This window comes from Saccostrea echinata, unplaced genomic scaffold (genome assembly GCF_033153115.1).
Source record: "Saccostrea echinata isolate AGI-Se365-2 ecotype Australia unplaced genomic scaffold, CSIRO_AGI_Sech_v1 ptg000054l, whole genome shotgun sequence".
Lineage (NCBI taxonomy): Eukaryota > Metazoa > Mollusca > Bivalvia > Ostreida > Ostreidae > Saccostrea > Saccostrea echinata.
Window position 1 is genome coordinate 36,350,333 of NW_026889803.1, and position 17,922 is coordinate 36,368,254.

The 17,922-nt window shown below is 35.0% G+C and overlaps 1 protein-coding gene across 1 annotated transcript; it reads left to right on the forward strand.

Annotated features, from left to right (window-relative positions):
* The first annotated feature begins 4,603 nt into the window (after nucleotides 1-4,603).
* Nucleotides 4,604-7,505, forward strand: LOC133206317 (alpha-protein kinase vwkA-like). The gene is made up of 2 exons (XM_061342270.1): nucleotides 4,604-4,898; nucleotides 6,545-7,505. Exon 2 carries the CDS (start codon nucleotides 6,549-6,551, stop codon nucleotides 7,503-7,505), a length of 957 nt encoding a protein of 318 aa, XP_061198254.1. The 5' UTR covers nucleotides 4,604-4,898; nucleotides 6,545-6,548.
* The last annotated feature ends 10,417 nt before the right edge of the window (nucleotides 7,506-17,922 follow it).

Sequence of the window (17,922 nt, forward strand, 5' to 3'; positions counted from 1 at the left end):
TAGCTTCTGACAGGAAGAAAAAAAATCTTGTAAGACAGTAATAACACGACATTTAAGAGACGTGTAGATAAGGTATAATTTATTTATTATTTTAGATGTAAAATAATTGAAGTTGAAATCATGAAGTTTTATTATATTCTTATAGCATTTTGATTATCATATTATGTTGTATCTCTCGCATTAAGTTACATGTTGAGTTTTTTTTTTTTTTTTACTTAGAATTTATTTTTCTTGTCAAGCGTAAAAATTATAACAGTGTTTTTAAAATATTTGCAACGGTGTATTAGCATCCAAAAAGATTTTTTAATTAAAAAAAACTCTTACATGTTGGGGGAGGGGGAGGGAGGGGAATAGTAAAGAAAAGAAATGGAGACGATCTCCCCAAATAAATAAATGAATTTGGTACCTAATGTCATCTCTGTTAAGACTATTCATCCGTATATCTTCATTTTATGTATTCGATCTTTAGGAAGTGACAAAACCTTTGTTAATTAAAAATCTCTTAAGAACATTTACTTAATATACGGAATGTGTTTTTTTATTAAAGAAATTCGGGTGCATCGGTGGTTTTAACAGTATACATTGTATAACCCTCGTTCTATCTGTTTTGTACTCGAAATGGTTTTAGTTCTTTAGAATAAAGTAAAATTATCTCTTTGCCCCCAAACCCCTAACAATTCCTTGAAGACTAAGTTAAAATTGGGTAGTTATATAAAAAGAGAATCTTGCAAACCAAACATCTGATTTATATAATTTATCATCTTTAATACAATACAGTTGTTATTCAATTGTCTCTGAGAACGCAACTTATAGAATATAAAAAAAAATATATTTATTGTGCAATATGTCTTTGAAATTCTGAACGGGGTTTTAATGTATGCTTAATTCTCAGTCTGATACAAACATCAGAGGGGTGCAACCATTTCAGTTAAATAAACTTGACATAATCCGAACAATGTATTATGAAATGACTTTATTTGCAAATAAAAAGTTCACAGTCTGTTTGAGAAGCTTTAGAATAGCGTAATAGGAAAAGTTATATGGAGTTGCATCTTTGCCCTTTCCTAACGAATTTATGAAATGGTTAGGAGCAAGTATTTTTTATCGCAGTGGACAAAACATAAACTTGCATAAATCATTTACCAAATGTTTTGAATTGCTATTTTTTCAGATACAAGCTTTGATATGAAAAGACGTTGAACTTTTCGATTGTCATCAAAAACTTTGTATTGATATTGAGATTAATCTAGCACACTAAAAAGAGGCGAGACTTCTTATCCAGTTTCCAAACATATCTTAAGTCCTCCAATTTCGTTACTTTTCAATTTTTTTTTTTATAAAACCATCTCTGGCTTTGAACTGTATTTTTGCAATTTATAAAATGGTATTAAAGACATTTTCAGAATATATTCAGTCTGAGTAAAGAAACTTGGCTATTTTGTTTTTAAGAAAAAGCTTTTTTTAAAGACATAGATTCAATTCAGAAATACGGCCTCCAAAATAATTGTGCAAATATTTAAACTAAGTTTTAATTATCTTTAGAAGCACAATTACATAAATCGTATCGTGGCATTATCATTGTGACAAATTCTTTAACTGGTGACGATCCTTAAGTTAGATAGAACGACTGGGTCATTTCGACACTTTAATATACTTACTGACATATACATATTGTATTGTTTCTAATTAAAGACCAATTAACACAGCAATTTGTTCAACAAGTGCACAATTTCGGTGTTATCGATAACGTTCTTAAATAGTTTGTTACGTGTATAAATGTATCAGATCGGGAAATCTAGTTGGGATTTAAAATTTGCAAAGAACATGACGACCCCTTAGATTGCTCAAACTAAATGCACGACAGATAATTGGGAGAGATTAAATGTGTCTATTTTCTGAGACAATTTGGCAGTATACTTTACAAATAATTAACTAGGTCCCAAGCTTTAAAATAGATACTGTAGATGAATTGATGACGTCGTCATTCCAAAGAAAGACTGCAATGGTTTATGTATACATGTACGTATGCATAAGAACAGTTCTAGTTCAATTAAAATATATCGAGCGGTCTGTAAAAAGTAAGTACTATTTGTATATAAACTATTTACCCTTTGAAAATGTATGTTAAAGATAGGGCTTGAAGTATGAAAATTTGCTGAATATCGTATTGCAATGATTTTTCTTTCATTACCTTTACATGCAGTGTATTTATATTTATATTATACGTTAGCTATATCTAGAGCTGGTTGAATAATTCGTAATAAATACAGTTTCTCCTAAACTCATGATTATATTTTAGTAAAGTAAATTAGGATTTTTTCCCCAATTTTTTTCAATGGCACTTTTAGAAGAATATAAATATTGAATTAAGAATTTTAGAACTGCAAATATATAGGGTAATAAATTTCCCCGTGAATATAAGCAATAATTTTATTTGCACTAAATCTGAATGTTGAATTTTCACACACTTGATTTTCTGCTAAGAAGAAATATTTCAGTTCTGAAAAGTTGTTTTGGATTGCATATTTACCACCAGGAATGTAAATACTAAGAGAACCCAGGCTTCATATACATGTACGCTTTCCACGTATATCTTAATTAACAAAGCCTTTATGTACACTTAAGAATTTAAAATTCACTCTGAATATATAAGGACTGAACGTCAAAATACGTTATACAAACAAAATATTAAATTCACTCTTGACATGATCGGGTAAAAAAAAAAGATAACAATGATCATGGGGTCTTTATACTTATCGTCAGTAGGCATCAAAGTCTCCATTACCCCCACTTAAAGATACTTAAATATGTTCCTTTACAAATGAGAAATGCATTCCAATTCGCTTTTCCCTCGCTGTTGCCGATAACATGGGTCAAGGCGTTGTAAAACATTGAATTAAGACTTTCTAGATGGTACCGAAGAATCAACACTCTATGTTTTCTCCCTAAGGAGCAACAATCCCATGACGTTGGATTATGTCTTGTACATATTTTATGCTTTAATAATCATATTTAAAGGAAACAAGGCGCTTCGCGGAGAACACGCAGAAAAAGAGGTAATTGATTTTAGCAATTGTGCAACAGTTGGAATCCAGAAATGGTACTATTTTATTTATCAATTTGCGAAAGCCGCTTTTAGATTCCTTTTTGGGGGTATACATAATGCATGCATACTTGTATCGAATGTTCAAATGAAAATAGATAATTAACAATTGATTGCTTCATTGATTTCTATCATGTTTCTTACCGACGAAAAAACAATCGATGACAGTAATTAACCATAAATTTTAGGAATAGATTTAAGTGATATTTATAGAAAACGCATTACGTCACAATTTATAAACATCAATGTCATTTCAATATTAGGAGAATGTGAAAATAACCTCCACAGACTCGATGTATAAAACTTCTTGGAGTCACTTCTCTGCCTGAATCACAGTGTTGTTCTCATTTTTTTTTTCAAGAGTTGCCAAAAGTGTTTTATTCCATCATCTGTATATCTGATGCCTTTGTCTAAATATATTTAATATCACTGTCACGTGGTTCACAATACAAAAATTGTTCGGCACTCAAAAGATTTTTTTCATCCAGCGGATTTTGTTGTGCGTTAAAATTTCAGAAATTAAAAGTGTGGACTCTTTTTTCGATTACTTTATAAGAAAATATAATGAAGAAGATTTCCTTTCATTCAGGATATTTTTGCCACTATCTCTCAAAATCATGATCAAACTAACAGTCTGAAATTTATCCATCACTTTACAATTTTTGTTGTCGCCCGCGTGGCGCAGTGGTAGAGCGTCTGCTCTAGAGTCGCGGAGTAAGGAGTTGATCCTTACGTCGCGGGTTCAATTCCCACTGTGGGACGTGGAGACCGGTCCTTCGGATGAGACCGTATAAACCGAGGTCCTGTGTCGCAGTAGGTGCTGGCACGAAAAAGATCCCTTACTGCTCAATGGCCCTAAGTGCCGAGCATAGGTCAAAATTTGCAGCTCACCACCGGCAGTTGGTGGCGTCTCCATATGAGTGTAAAATTCTCGAGAGGAACGTTAAACAACAAACAAACAATAAAAAAACAATTTTTGTTAGATTATTCCCATCCACTTCGTTCGGTTTTCCATTTTTTTAAAAATAAATACTTTACAATGATTGATTTTAAGTACAGGAAATCGTTAATTCATAGCGGAAAGATATGCAACTGCGTTGAACGCGAAATAAATTCATATGAGAGTCAGTGCATGTATAACGACCCCAGCTTTTGCTGACTTCTGTAGAAAAGAAATTTTCTCAAAACGTGTACTACTTCTGTTTTCTTTTCCTGCATGTTTGTCTATTAGTCAAAACTAGCATTTCTTCAAAACCTTTGCAGTCTTTACCTTCAGTATCATGTAACGAAACAATTTCCTTTCAATCTGAATTTCAAATGAAGGGATGAAATCGGAAATGATAGGATAATTGACCAATCTCTGCAACTCTCGCGCGTGAGTTGCGGTCCATTCCAATACTTAATTCCGTTCTGTCAGTCGCCTTTACTTGCAAAGAAGCTATTCTGATGAAAAATTGCCCCCGAGATTTCTCAATTTATTAACTTTCGAAAAAAAGCCGAATTCTATTTTCAGTTGACGGTCCCCTGCAATTAGTAGTCGCCGAAAACTGGCAGATACGAAAAACTGGCCAATCATTTGAGAGCCTGATTTATTAATGCCATTAGTCACACTTGTGCGACTTTGCAATACATCACAACATGTAGCATTAGAGCGCGTCAAGTGATGATTGGATAAATGGAAACACAATTCAAGTTCCATCAACTAAGTAATGTCTTAATTTTCTCATCCTTAGATTCATCAGCAAGGCACGCCAGAGTTATGTAAAAAGGGCGTTTGTGAGAACACGCACGTTCGGTAAGTATACTTACAATATTTTGCAATGCTTGTTAAATACCCTTATAAATTTTTAGTCTTATTTTAAATGCAATTTTTATACATGAAAAAAATGCAAATTACGTTCCACAAATGTCATGAATGTATCCGTATTTAAATGATGTGTAGTTGCATTGTTAACAACCATTGCCATGTCTATCTACATTTAAGAAAATATATATGATGCTTAATCAACATCGATATATTTTCTTGTTTTGTATGAGAATCTGTGACAAAAACTGTTGTGTTAATCTGAGTATTTCAGGAGTATGTTACACTTTACTGAAAGATACTATCTATAAGAATTAATATACATTTAAAGAATGTCCAAAAGTAATTCTTTCCTAACGACTTATCTTCCCTACGTAATGACAACTTCATGTCAGATTAGATGACATATGAATGTGATATATATAGGATAAATCATATGGAATTGATATCTACTTAAAGTACTGCAACATATAATATCTGTATTAAAGAAATAGGACAACTACAAGTATATTTTGAAATAAGGGTGTTCATTCATCAACGGTGTCCTTGGTTGATGTAGAATAATCTAACATTCCTGCGACACTTCTTTCGTGATAATTAAATATGAAAACTATTGTAGCAACGGTAAATGTATAACAGATTCGTGACAATGTAATGCCTACAGGCACGGATCCAGGATTTTGCGTTAGAGGGGAGATATTAGAGGGCGAGGGATCTGGAAACGGCCAAGGTTCCCAGCTGGTTAAAGAGTCTTCCCGGTGAGGGCCAGGGTGCGAATTTAGAGATGCTTATTTTGACACATAAATGACTTCTATAAACTAAAGACTAATCTGAGTTTCTTCCAGAAAACTTTATGGAATTACGAAATAATTCTTTCCTTTTCTTACACGTAATTTGAAGAATATGTAAAAATTTATAAAAAGTTTCGGCATACATTATATTTTAAGTAATAATTCCCCCTTTCTTTAGCGAGTGAATTTCGAAGGGACCATGCTATGGCACTGATTAGATGGATTTTCTTTAAACCCTAACTTTGAAATACTATCAATTATGAATTATGTGTCACTAAATGTAATATTTACATTGCACAGTCGCTGAACTCCTCATAAAGTACTTGCTTTTCAGGTGTCAAAGAAACGCACATGTGACACCTCTTACATGTAAATACAAGATACGAAGTGCAAGTTACAGTCCATGTAAATTTTGGTATTAAAAGATTAACTGTGATTGATATTGTTTAATAAATACCTATGTATATTGATTTAATCATTATATGTTGTACTTTCAGTATGAAGAACATTTTCCTTTAATTACGGCGCTTTTAAGCACAAATATGCATGTATAATCGATGATAAGTGACTCTTTAAAATGAATTCTAAAATTAAAATACTTAATATCTATTCCTAAGATCTCAAGTATTTTAAAAAAAATTTTTAAAGAAAGTCATGAGGATTAGAACTTTTCATACGGATATGTTTCATAAACTAAAAGCGGTCTCAATCAGTTCAGCAGCTTTCTGTTGATAATCGAAAATATTACCTTAACCACGAACAGAGAAATACATGTATGTTACACATGCAAGATGTTACAATTATTGATTTAAAAGTGCATTATCATTTTGTTTTTATTTTAAACAGAAAAATGGGTCAACAAATCAGTGTAGAAACGTTATGTGGACAAGATGAAGACTTGGAGGGGCGATACTGGTGCAGTTTTGAACCTTATCCATATAGAGTCGGTGCTCGAAAGCTCTCATACATGGGGATACTGAACGGTGAAGGCCCACGGAGAGGAAAGCGATGTCTCGTGAAGGCATTCCGGCAAGGCTGTGCCACAAGGGCGGATTGGCATCATGAAAAAGAACGAGCGATGATGGCGAAATCTTTAGCTTTAGAGTTTAATAGAGAAATGTCCGAAATTGGTGAACGTGTGAATCTTGTATTCCATACTCCAATGCTTGTTGAAATCGACGAAGTTTCTTCATATATGTGCATAGCTATGTTTCTTGGCAAGCCAAGAAAGAAAATGAGAGAGCTCGAATATGTTTCTGTGGAACCGTATCTTTCTGGAAAATTCCAAAACTTTAACAGTTCCAAGACGAAAATGTTTGACTCCATGGTCATGAACGCTTATTCTCATTACACTTGGTGCTGCACGCAGGGAGAATGTGTTGTTACAGGAATGAAAGGTGTGAAACAATTTGAAAACTATTATTTGACCGTACCAGTCGTTCATTCTCGAGACCAAAAATACGGTCGAACAGACATGGGACAAATGGGGATAGATAACTTCTTTGCTAATCACCAGTGTAACGATTTCTGTCGGAACCTGCCACGGTTGGATGAACTGGCTTGCTTTCCAAAAGACTGTGACCTTGATCTTGTAGCTTTTCAGCTAGAAAGCGCGGGATTTTTCACCAAGAAAATGAATACAGAATTTCTCGCATCGCCAAGAAAAATTGGCTCGACTGTTCATTGCGATAAACCTAGTCACTGTGTTTGTGAATTCTTCCGCCTCCCTTGCCCACACAGGATTGAACACACTTCCGGATTAATTTATGCGATCAATCGTTCGTTTGTCCAAGAAAAGAGCAGATAATTTTGCATTCGATACGAATTTTTAACACAGAAGTCAATTTAGAGAAAACACACGATATTAGAAAATGAACAATTAATCTACGCATATCATGCATGTACTCTTGGATATCATCTCTAAGGTGCTTTTAGCGCAAATTTACTTTCAAGGTTAACATGACTTTTTCATGCTTCAATTGTCCGGCGAAGCTGAGTGTGAGCAGTGCTGACGTCATCAGAATCAACCTTGAGTAATTTACCTTCTAAACCACCCCTCAAACTAGACTATAAATAAAGTCAGATTTGGAAGAGGGATGATAGCTGGTCGTTTACCTTTTACTGTAACATATGTACAATTTTCCCGTATACGTACTTAGATTTTTTATTGAATTTTAAAGATGTCGGAATGTATCTTATCCTTGGTTTTGAGTGAAGTTGGCAGAAATTTAGCACGTTATTAAAACATCTGGTCAGTTGATCAACTATTCTAAAAGATTAATATTTGTGCTCCTATCAATGTTGCACACTGAATGAGTGGACTTTATGTTGTTCCTTTACTTTTAAGTTGAAGGGTTTTTACGGGATTTACTCTAATTCCATGATTGTGTATTAGTCAAATCAATAGATGACTGAATTTTAAGATGGGTGCTCACTTACCTAAATAAATATCTCAAACGGAAAATTTGTAGTATGGACAGTTCAGAGTCCTGCTTAAAATAGGAATACATTATTCTAAGCATATACCTTATTTAAAAAAAATGGCTGAATCTTTTGTTATGTCTTTTTTGATACCAAAGTTGTTGATATTATTAATTATTGCAGTGTTTGTTATTAGTATTTGTTAATAAAAGTTGTTTTCTGTTAAAATCGTATTGCGATGAATGATACATTAAAGGTTTCGATTCAATCTGAATATTTTTGTTATAGTTTTTGAGATAAATTATAAATGCAACGATGCCGAGCTCGCTCGCTCTCTCTCTTTCTCTCGCGGCCTTTTCCGGCTGTTCCACACGTCTTTAACATTAGTGTCTTATTGTAAGATATCCAATCCTCTCTAATAATCAATATAATATTTTTACCTACATGTAAATGAAAGAACAGTGATCAAATTTACAAATACAGTAGACAAAACGAGTGATATATCAGTACCCCATCGTCGCATACCCACGGGTGATCTCGTCTTTTACTCATCACCCGTGGGCAAACTCGCCGAAATATCGTCGTAAAATATGCTAATTGTTGATTATAGACAACCAATCCGAAAATTGGAGCTCTTCAATTTTGAAAATACGTTTATTAAATTGCTATTTATGCTTAATAAATTGACATTCGTTAAAAGGTGCAATTTTTTTTTCTTTAAAACGTTTAAAACAAAATGTACAGGTCACTTACATCAAATACCAGGAAGAAATTACATCAGTGGGAGTACCTTAAGTTTCTCAAACTGCGAAATGCACCGATGAGTGGATTTATTTGCAATCCGTGTGTTAACCACGGAAAAGTTCTTGTCATTGCCGAACACACATAAACTTTAATTTGTTGATTTGCCATCGCGACTCTGTGGAGAAGCCAATCAAATTACCCGCGCATATTAATTACATACTACGATTTTTCGGCGAGTTTGCCCACGGGTGATGAGTAAAAGAGATCACCCGTGGGTATCTGACGATGTCAATACCCATTCTTTAAAAAAAAAAAATTACTTTATAATATTTCTGTGGTTCTGCATTGTGACGTCTTATTAATACTTCATATTTACATTCCACATGTATTTTCCGGATTTTTTGAAAGATATAATCTCATAACTGCAACGGTGTGTGCAAACAAATTTTCATAACGCGCGTTTCTAAATTTGTTTGCACATACCGTTGCAGTTATGAGACTATATCTTTTGAAAAATAATAATTCAATGCTTATAAAGATTGCAATCAATTGTTAATTATTAGTATGATTTCATATTTGAAACTCTAAATAATTTCACATTTCAAGTCAGTTTTGGAGGCATAGAAACCTTAGGTTACCTCATAAAGTATCTGCTTCAATGTACAAAAATTACGATAATTTTTGTTTCCAGATGTTCAGGTTCACGTTAAGTCAAATTGAACTCGGTGGAAAGGTTCTGCAAATAATATTATATGATAACTTAAGATAACATAAGCTATCTTTAATGCTAAAGTTTTTAAACTAAAATTAAAAGCTTATCGATACTTGAAGTATATGTTATAATCAAAAAGAAAATGCAAGCATCAAGAGAAAAATTAAAGCTCGTTCAAAAACAATTTCTGTAGATGTCAGACATTTGTTTGATGGGTTGTGATCATTTACCAAATTTATCCAAAGTCAGTAATAAATAAAAATGTTACATGTATCATGCGCGGATCTAGAAGGGGGGGGGGGTCGTAAAAGAAAATCTACCAAGAAATGAAATTGCTGTACAAATGGACCTTGCCAAAAATTACACCTGTAAAACACTGCCGAAATAAAATAGCTTAATATTTGAATCAATGCCCAGTTACAAAACACCCAGTTGTTGTGTATTTCAGAAATGCATCGAATTTAAACACAAAAAGATTGCGTTATCTCAGACGAACTCTCTAACTATACCAGTACCGTATGCTCATTCTAAGATGTTCTTAGACTTAACTCCCAATTTAAAACTCTATGCCCCAGTGTTCAAACTGTTCACTACTGGACAGATATAGTCCATCGAGTCGGTACCGCAACAAAACAATTTTTAATTTTGTGGCAGAAGTAAGGGTTAATGTACGAGTAGCGCTCCATTTCTTAAAAGTAATGGAACCGAGGCCCCGAAAGGGCCGAGGCCCATTGCTTTTAAAGAATGGAGCGCTACGTGTATATTAAGGTTGAGGCTATCTGGTACCGCTTGCAGGGTTACTAGCAGGAGTTATCTCTCCATAAGTGCGTACGAGTTATCTCGCATTTCAACGGTGATATACATGAATTTGTACCCTTATTAAAAAGTTCCGCATCAATCGTTCTCTAGAAAGGTTACTGTTTATTTGATATGTAAAACGTAATAATTAAGAAAAAGAAAGGGAGAGAGACAATTAAAGTCCTCTAATTCCTGATTTGGGAGCATACAGTGCATTCGAACTTAGGGGTGGAGTGGGAGTGGGTATCGTCCCAATGATTTTCACATTGTATAATATTCACTTGAAAAGAAAGATGTCTTTCGGAGCTCCCCCCCCAAAAAAAAAAACATGTATGATGAAGTTTATTTTTTCATTTATTTAATTATTCTTTTATATGTACATATTTATTTTTATTTATTTATTTATTTTTGTAAATACTAAATACATACTCAAGACTGCCATGTTTTCAGTTCCTTTTTGTTGTTATTCTTTTCTTTTGACAAATGTTCACTCGCCTTGTCATTCTCGCGGACATGGCATGATAATCGAACGTCTTTCTTCTTGAAATTGAAACTCTTATATTAAATTAAATTACAAAAATTCACTAGGGAACTTTGAATCCCCCTCCATGTATCAGGGAATGCCGGTATGCAAAGACTCTACATAGGCCTTTTATTAAATACTTATTTTCAATTTAATCAAGGGTCGAAAGAAAGTGTTTTTGAATGTCTCCAAGTTATTAACAGTTCTCTCTGTGTCTCTCTCTCTCTGTGTGTCTCTCCCTCTCTCTCTGACGGTAGTGAATTCTGCCCCAATCCGTGCTTACTGTGTTCTACACTTAATCTAATTTTCAGACACCCTTTATTAGCTTTCTAGTCATCATCTTCTAATTCAAAATTTTTTTTCTGTTTTTCAAAAATATATTTCATCTCATATTTTCACAGTGAACATAACAATTCCATGATAATCTTGTACAATTTACCAATAATGATAGCGTTTAGAACATTAGTATTTCAATACTATCCCCCCAAAAAAATTCGGCTTCTATATGTATGCCCCCTACTTCCGATGAAAAAAACTAAAATTCTGAAACCAGTATTCAATAGTCAAATTTATTTTCTTTAATTTTTCTTTAATGCATAATATGAATAAAGGAATGTTTAACGCCGAGAATCAACATGTAATAGTTCTAAATATGTGTATAAAAGTTAGGACATACTAAAGTCAACTCTACCGACCGCCTAAGTTTTGCTCAGACTGTACATTCTTAAGTCCTTCTTAAGCATGGTCTTAGACTTAAGTACTCTTTATGTTAGGACCCCCAGAAAATGAAACTGCCCACCTCTAACAGGTACTACATTATGTAGCTTGTACCTGTAACACGTACAGATATCAAGTTATGATACTACCTTCCTACAGGTACCAGATTTCAAAGCTACCTATCTCTAACAGTTACCAGTCTTCAAAGCTACCTACCTGTAACAGGTACCAGATTTCAAAGCTACCTACCTCTAACAGGTACCAGATTTCAAAGCTACCTATACCTCTAACAGGTACCATATTTCAGATTTCAAAGCTACCTTCCTCTAACAGGTACCATATTTCAGATTTCAAAGCTACCTTCCTCTAACAGGTACCAGATTTCAAAGCTACCTACCTCTAACAAGTACCAGATTTTAAAGCTACCTACCTCTAACAGGTACCAGATTTCAATGCTACCTACCTCTAACAGGTACCATATTTCAAAGCTACCTACCTCTAACAGGTAACAGATTTTAAAGTTACCTACCTCTAACAGGTACCAGATTTCAATGCTACCTACCTCTAACAGGTACCAGATTTTAAAGTTACCTACCTCTAGCAGGTACCAGATTTAAAGGCTACCTACCTCTAACATGTACCAGATTACAGGACTAGCTATCTCTTACAGGTACCAGATTGCAAAACTATCTTCTAATGCTACTGCTAGTAATATCTATTATTTACCAGATAATGAATCTACCTACCTCTAACATTAGATTTTGAAGTTTCTTACTTGTAAGAGGTACCATATTATAAAGCTACTCACCTCTAACAGGCAACGGGTTTTAAAAAACTACCTACCAGCATGAGGTACCAGATTATGAAGTTCCCTACCTGTAAGAGGTACCAGATTACGAATCGAACTACCTCTAAAAAATACCACATTCAGAAGCTGCCCACCTCTTACAGGTACCAAAATATGAAACTTCCTTACTGTAAGAGGTACAGTATTATAAAATTTCCTATCTGCATGATGTACCAGATTATGAAGCTACCTACCTGTAAGAGGTTCCAAAATATGAACTAGCTTCTGACAAGCACCATATTGTGAAGTTACATGTACCTAATTGTAACAGACACTAAATTATGAAGCTACCTACCTGTAATAGGTACCAGATTATGAAATTACCCACCTCTAACATGTACCAGATTATAAATTTACCTACCTGTAAGGAGTACCAGATGGTGAATCCACCTTCCGGTAATAGATATCAGATTGAAGGTGCCAACCTCAACCAAGTTTCAGATTTTCAAGATATCCAACCTGTATTAGGTACCGTGTTTTTAAGGGAGCCTTTTTCTATCAGGTTCCTTATCATAAATAGTCGCCTGCGTGGCGCAGTGGTAAGAACGTCTGCTCTAGAGTCGCGGAGTAAGGAGTTGATCCTTACGGCGCGGGTTCGAATCCCACCGTGGGACGTAGAGACCGGTCCTTCGGATGAGACCATATAAACCGAGGTCCCGTGTCGCATAAGGTGCTGGCACGAATAGGATTCCTCACTGCTCAATGGCCCTAGGTGCCGAGTATAGCTCTCCACCGGCAAGTGGTGGCGTCTCCATATGAGTGAAAAAATTCTCGAGAGGGACGTTAAACAACAAACTTATTATATATAACGTATCTCTATTGGGTGTACGATTATTAAACTACTACCTCGAACAGGTACTAATTTTAGAAACTTTCTGCTTTTGTTTAATAGCTTTATCTCTTTTCTCATGTTATATATATGCCAACAATGACACCTACACAAAACAAATAATGAGCATTAGTCTTGCTACAATACATAATACATTAAATGTTATGGTTGTAAAATTCATATTGTCGTTTTGTATGTACATATTGTCGTTCGGCGACAATATGCACGTATCCTCATTGCACATGGTGTCAATCGACAGATATTGTTGTCGGCTGAAAAAATTATATACGTATATTTATTTAGGAATTTTTTGCCGACATAATGAGCTTTCCCTTCTCGTACATATTGTCGCGTCACAGCTAGGGTTGCTTAATGTTTTTGTAGTTTTTTTAATGTAATAGTTGTTTAAATCACACAAGCATATCTGAAAGCCTATTTTATGCAGCGCGATTGTCAAGGTACATATTGTCGTCCTGTTCATATTGTCGCCGGCGACACAAACTACTTGTACTAATGTGACGAGTGCAAATAACATGATATTATATAAATTCATCAAAAAAGACCAGGAATCTCTCTCTCTCTCTCTCTCCAACCTCAATCAAATACCCGCTCTCTGTGAAAAAAGAACTTTCATCACTTTCGCCTCACTGATATATAAAAAATTGTCGACCCCAAACTCCAATAACTTCAGTACATGTATAAGAATAACGCAAAAAATAATTACTATTGAACAAAAACTTTATTTCAATTTCCAAGTATATATTACAAGAAAAAGAAAGAATAGGCTGGTTTATCAGATATCAAATATCTAAAGAATTACGGTATCTTGACATACCATAGTGATGTAAATAATGTACATCAATCCTGGACACAATTTTCCTGACAAAAACATTTTCTCCCTACTGTATTGCGAGTTATGAAAATTGTTTAACTGGCAAACACTTTGTCTATCCTTCTGTCTGTATGTCTGTGTGTGTTTATCTCTCTCTCTCTTCGAAACCTTAGTAAATATTCTTCCACACAATATATCGGCGACAAAATGTGCAAATGTTCACAGCTAGTACATATTGTCGCCGACGACAAAATGTGCCAATGCGCAACTGCACATTTTGTCGTACTTTATGTAGGATGAAAAAAAGTCTCAGTACATATTGTCGCATCAATATACGTGTACCGACAGTCGACAGTATGTACAGTGAGGGTAGGTACATATTGTCGCCGACGACAATATGTACAGAATGACAATATGTACCGTCACCAGGCACGTAGCAACAGGGAGGGGCAGAGGGGGCCTGGCCCCCCCCCCCCCCCAGTTTTTTCCGAGCATAACTTTTTACTATTGAAATGTTCATGGAAAGGCCGGTTGCCCCCCCCCCCCAATTTTTGGTTGTAGTAAAGTCAATTAAGGGTAATGTAATAGTGTATGAATAAAATTTGGTACTGAAAGAACCTTAACACCCCCCCCCCCCCCGAAAAAGATTTTCGAGTTTTGTCAATTTCCCTTTTTTTGTTTGCTTGTCAAGCTTTTTCAAGTAAGTTGTGCGCTCGGCACTTTGAAGTGAAAGTTGCGGGTCCTTCGGATGAGACCTTAAAAACCGAGGCCCCGTGTCACGGCAGGCGTTGGCACGATAAAGATCCCTCACTGCTCAATGGCCCTGAGTGCCGAGTAAAGGTCAAAATTTGAAGCCCTTCACCGGTATATGGTGACGTCTCTATATGAGTGAAAAATTCTCGAATGGGACGTAAAACAATATACAATCAATCAATCAATCAAGTAAGTTGATTTTTTTCTCTGGCTGCCCCCCCCCCCCTTTTAAAAACGATGCTACGTCCCTGACTGTAACAGCCCTTTCTAGCAATAAACCGCTTGACCCAGTGGCCAAGAATTTCACAAATCTTCACAAAACACCGTTAATCATTACAAGTTTATACTTTGTTTTTCACTATACATGTATAATCAATAGAGCCACCAAATAATCAAAAGAGTCCAAACCTTAATACCGGAAACCCTGATCCAGAGGCCATATATTTCACAATTTTGGAAGAGGTACCCTTGCTTATCATAACCATGCACTTAGATTGTATTATGAATACCCAGGAGTAGAGAAGATTTTCAAAGAATTACAGCATTCACTATATGATCAATAGAGCTCCTCTCTAAGAACCAGAATCCCTGATCCTAGGGACGTGATTTTCACAGTTTTACTATAGATCTCATGTCCGTAACTACCATTGAGGCAAGTGAGCCAAATGCCTCACTAAATTTTAGAGTTTTCTGAGAAGTAAATAAGCTTTACTTTGAACTGTAATAATGTGTGTCTTTGTACTAAATTAATACACTGTACTTTCAATTTTTGTTTTAGCTCCTGTACATCATGTGATTCATTACAGTTTAAGAGGAATGTAAAAAAAAAATCAAAGCATCTGAAAACTTTCGAAGATTAAAGTCTGATTTGCTAAAATCCAGGTTTTAGACACCCTCCCTGGTCAGGACACTACCCAGGACCCGCTTAGGAACCGGGTGTCCCCCTACCCAAACCATTACCTCACTAAAAATTTCAGCCTAGTTACGGCCTTGATCTTATTGCTTGATATAATTATACCAACAGTTTGACTGTTTGATGTTCAGGACTAAGATTTTAAAGATTGCCTTACTTTTTATTGTTCTGACCCCACCTCTTAGGTCCCAGGGAGAACAAACCATGAATTATTAAAGTTTTGTTTTCCTTTGCCCTAGATGTTCTATGCCAAAATGGCAATTCATTCAGCCATTCATTAGAAGAAGCAGCATGAGAATGTTTAAATTTTTGACCGATGCACGACAGAAGGTGACGGACATAAAACAAATGATGACTCGGGGACCCAATGAACTAATACAATCTTTAATTCACAAAGGAATGGATTGTTGGCTTATAAATAAGATATAAATCTTCCAATTAAGCTTTTTGTACAAATTTTCTGTATATTCCCATGAAAATGATACTCCCCTCTCTTCCTGTAATCTAGGACATATTAGAGGTAGGTAGCATTGAAATCTGGTACCTGCTAGAGGTAGGTAGCTTTAAAATCTGGTACCTGTTAGAGGTAGGTAACTTTAAAATCTGGTACCTGCTAGAGGTAGGTATCTTAGAAATGTGGTACCTGTTAGAGATAGGTGGCATTGAAATCTGGTACCTGTTAGAGGTAGGTAGCTTTGAAATCTGGTACCTATTAGAGGTAGGTAACTTAGAAATCTGGTACCTGTTAGAGGAAGGTAGCTTTGAAATCTGGTACCTGTTAGAGGTAGGTATCTTAGAAATCTGGTACCTGTTAGAGGTAGGTATCTTAGAAATCTGGTACCTGCTAGAGGTAGGTACCTTAGAAATCTGGTATCTGTTAGACGTAGGTAGCTTTGAAATCTGGTACCTGTTAGAGGTAGGTAGCTTTGAAATCTGGTACCTGCTAGAGGTAGGTAGCTTTGAAATCTGGTACCTGTTAGAGGTAGGTAGCTTTGAAATCTGGTACCTGCTAGAGGTAGGTAGCTTGCTTAGAAATCTGGTACCTGTTAGAGGTAGGTAGCTTTGAGATCTGGTACCTGTTAAAGGTAGGTAGCTTTGAAATCTGGTACCTGTTAGAGGTAGGTATCTTAGAAATCTGGTACCTGCTAGAGGTATCTTAGAAATCTGGTACCTGTTAGAGGTAGGTAGCTTTGAAATCTGGTACCTATTAGAGGTAGGTAACTTAGAAATCTGGTACCTGTTAGAGGTAGGTAGCTTTGAAATCTGGTACCTGCTAGAGGTAGGTAGCTTTGAAATCTGGTACCTGCTAGAGGTAGGTAGAATAGAAATCTGGTACTGTTAGAGGTAGGTAGCTTTTAAATCTGGTACCTGTTAGAGATAGGTAGCTTTGAAATCTGGTACCTGTTAGAAGTAGGTAGTATCGTATTCTGGTACCTATTAGACGTAGAGTTCTTTATTTTTGTATCATATGGCTTAAATATCTTATGCTATTTTGTGGGGGGTTTTTTTGGGTTTTTTTGTTTTGTTTTGTTTTTTTTTTTTTGGGCATATTTAGAATCAAATTACCCTCAAAATAATTCAGTTCTCGATATTTTTTCTGTTTATTCTTTATGTTTTGTTTTAATTTCAGTAGAATGCTTGAGGGGTTGATTGCTCAGTTACATTTTTTGTCTTAATTTCTTAAAACAATCTTCTCATGTTTGGCCACATTTCTCAGAGTGCCAAATTTAGATAAACTTTAATAATAGTTGAAGCATTTAAATTATTTGGATATAGGTTTTTCATTAACCCAGTTACTGAGTTCTAAAGTTTGGATATATTGATGCGGAAATGAAATCGACAGTTGTCGCTCTCTGACCATTTTATTATTCTCTGCATTCACAAGCACTCTTTACCACCAATATATCGAATAATGTAAAATAAACCGATATTTTTGTCTAAATACCTCTAGTTTTTTTTATATGCATTTGATACTGTCTAATGGTGCTAAAGCATTAAAAAAAAAGAAATGAAATGAAGAATTATTCACTGAAAAATATCGAGCATGCAGCTAGAATGAAACGTTTTTGTTTGCAGCAGTAAAATAAGAATATTAAACATGTACATAGAATTATACCGTTAAACTATGTGCATTC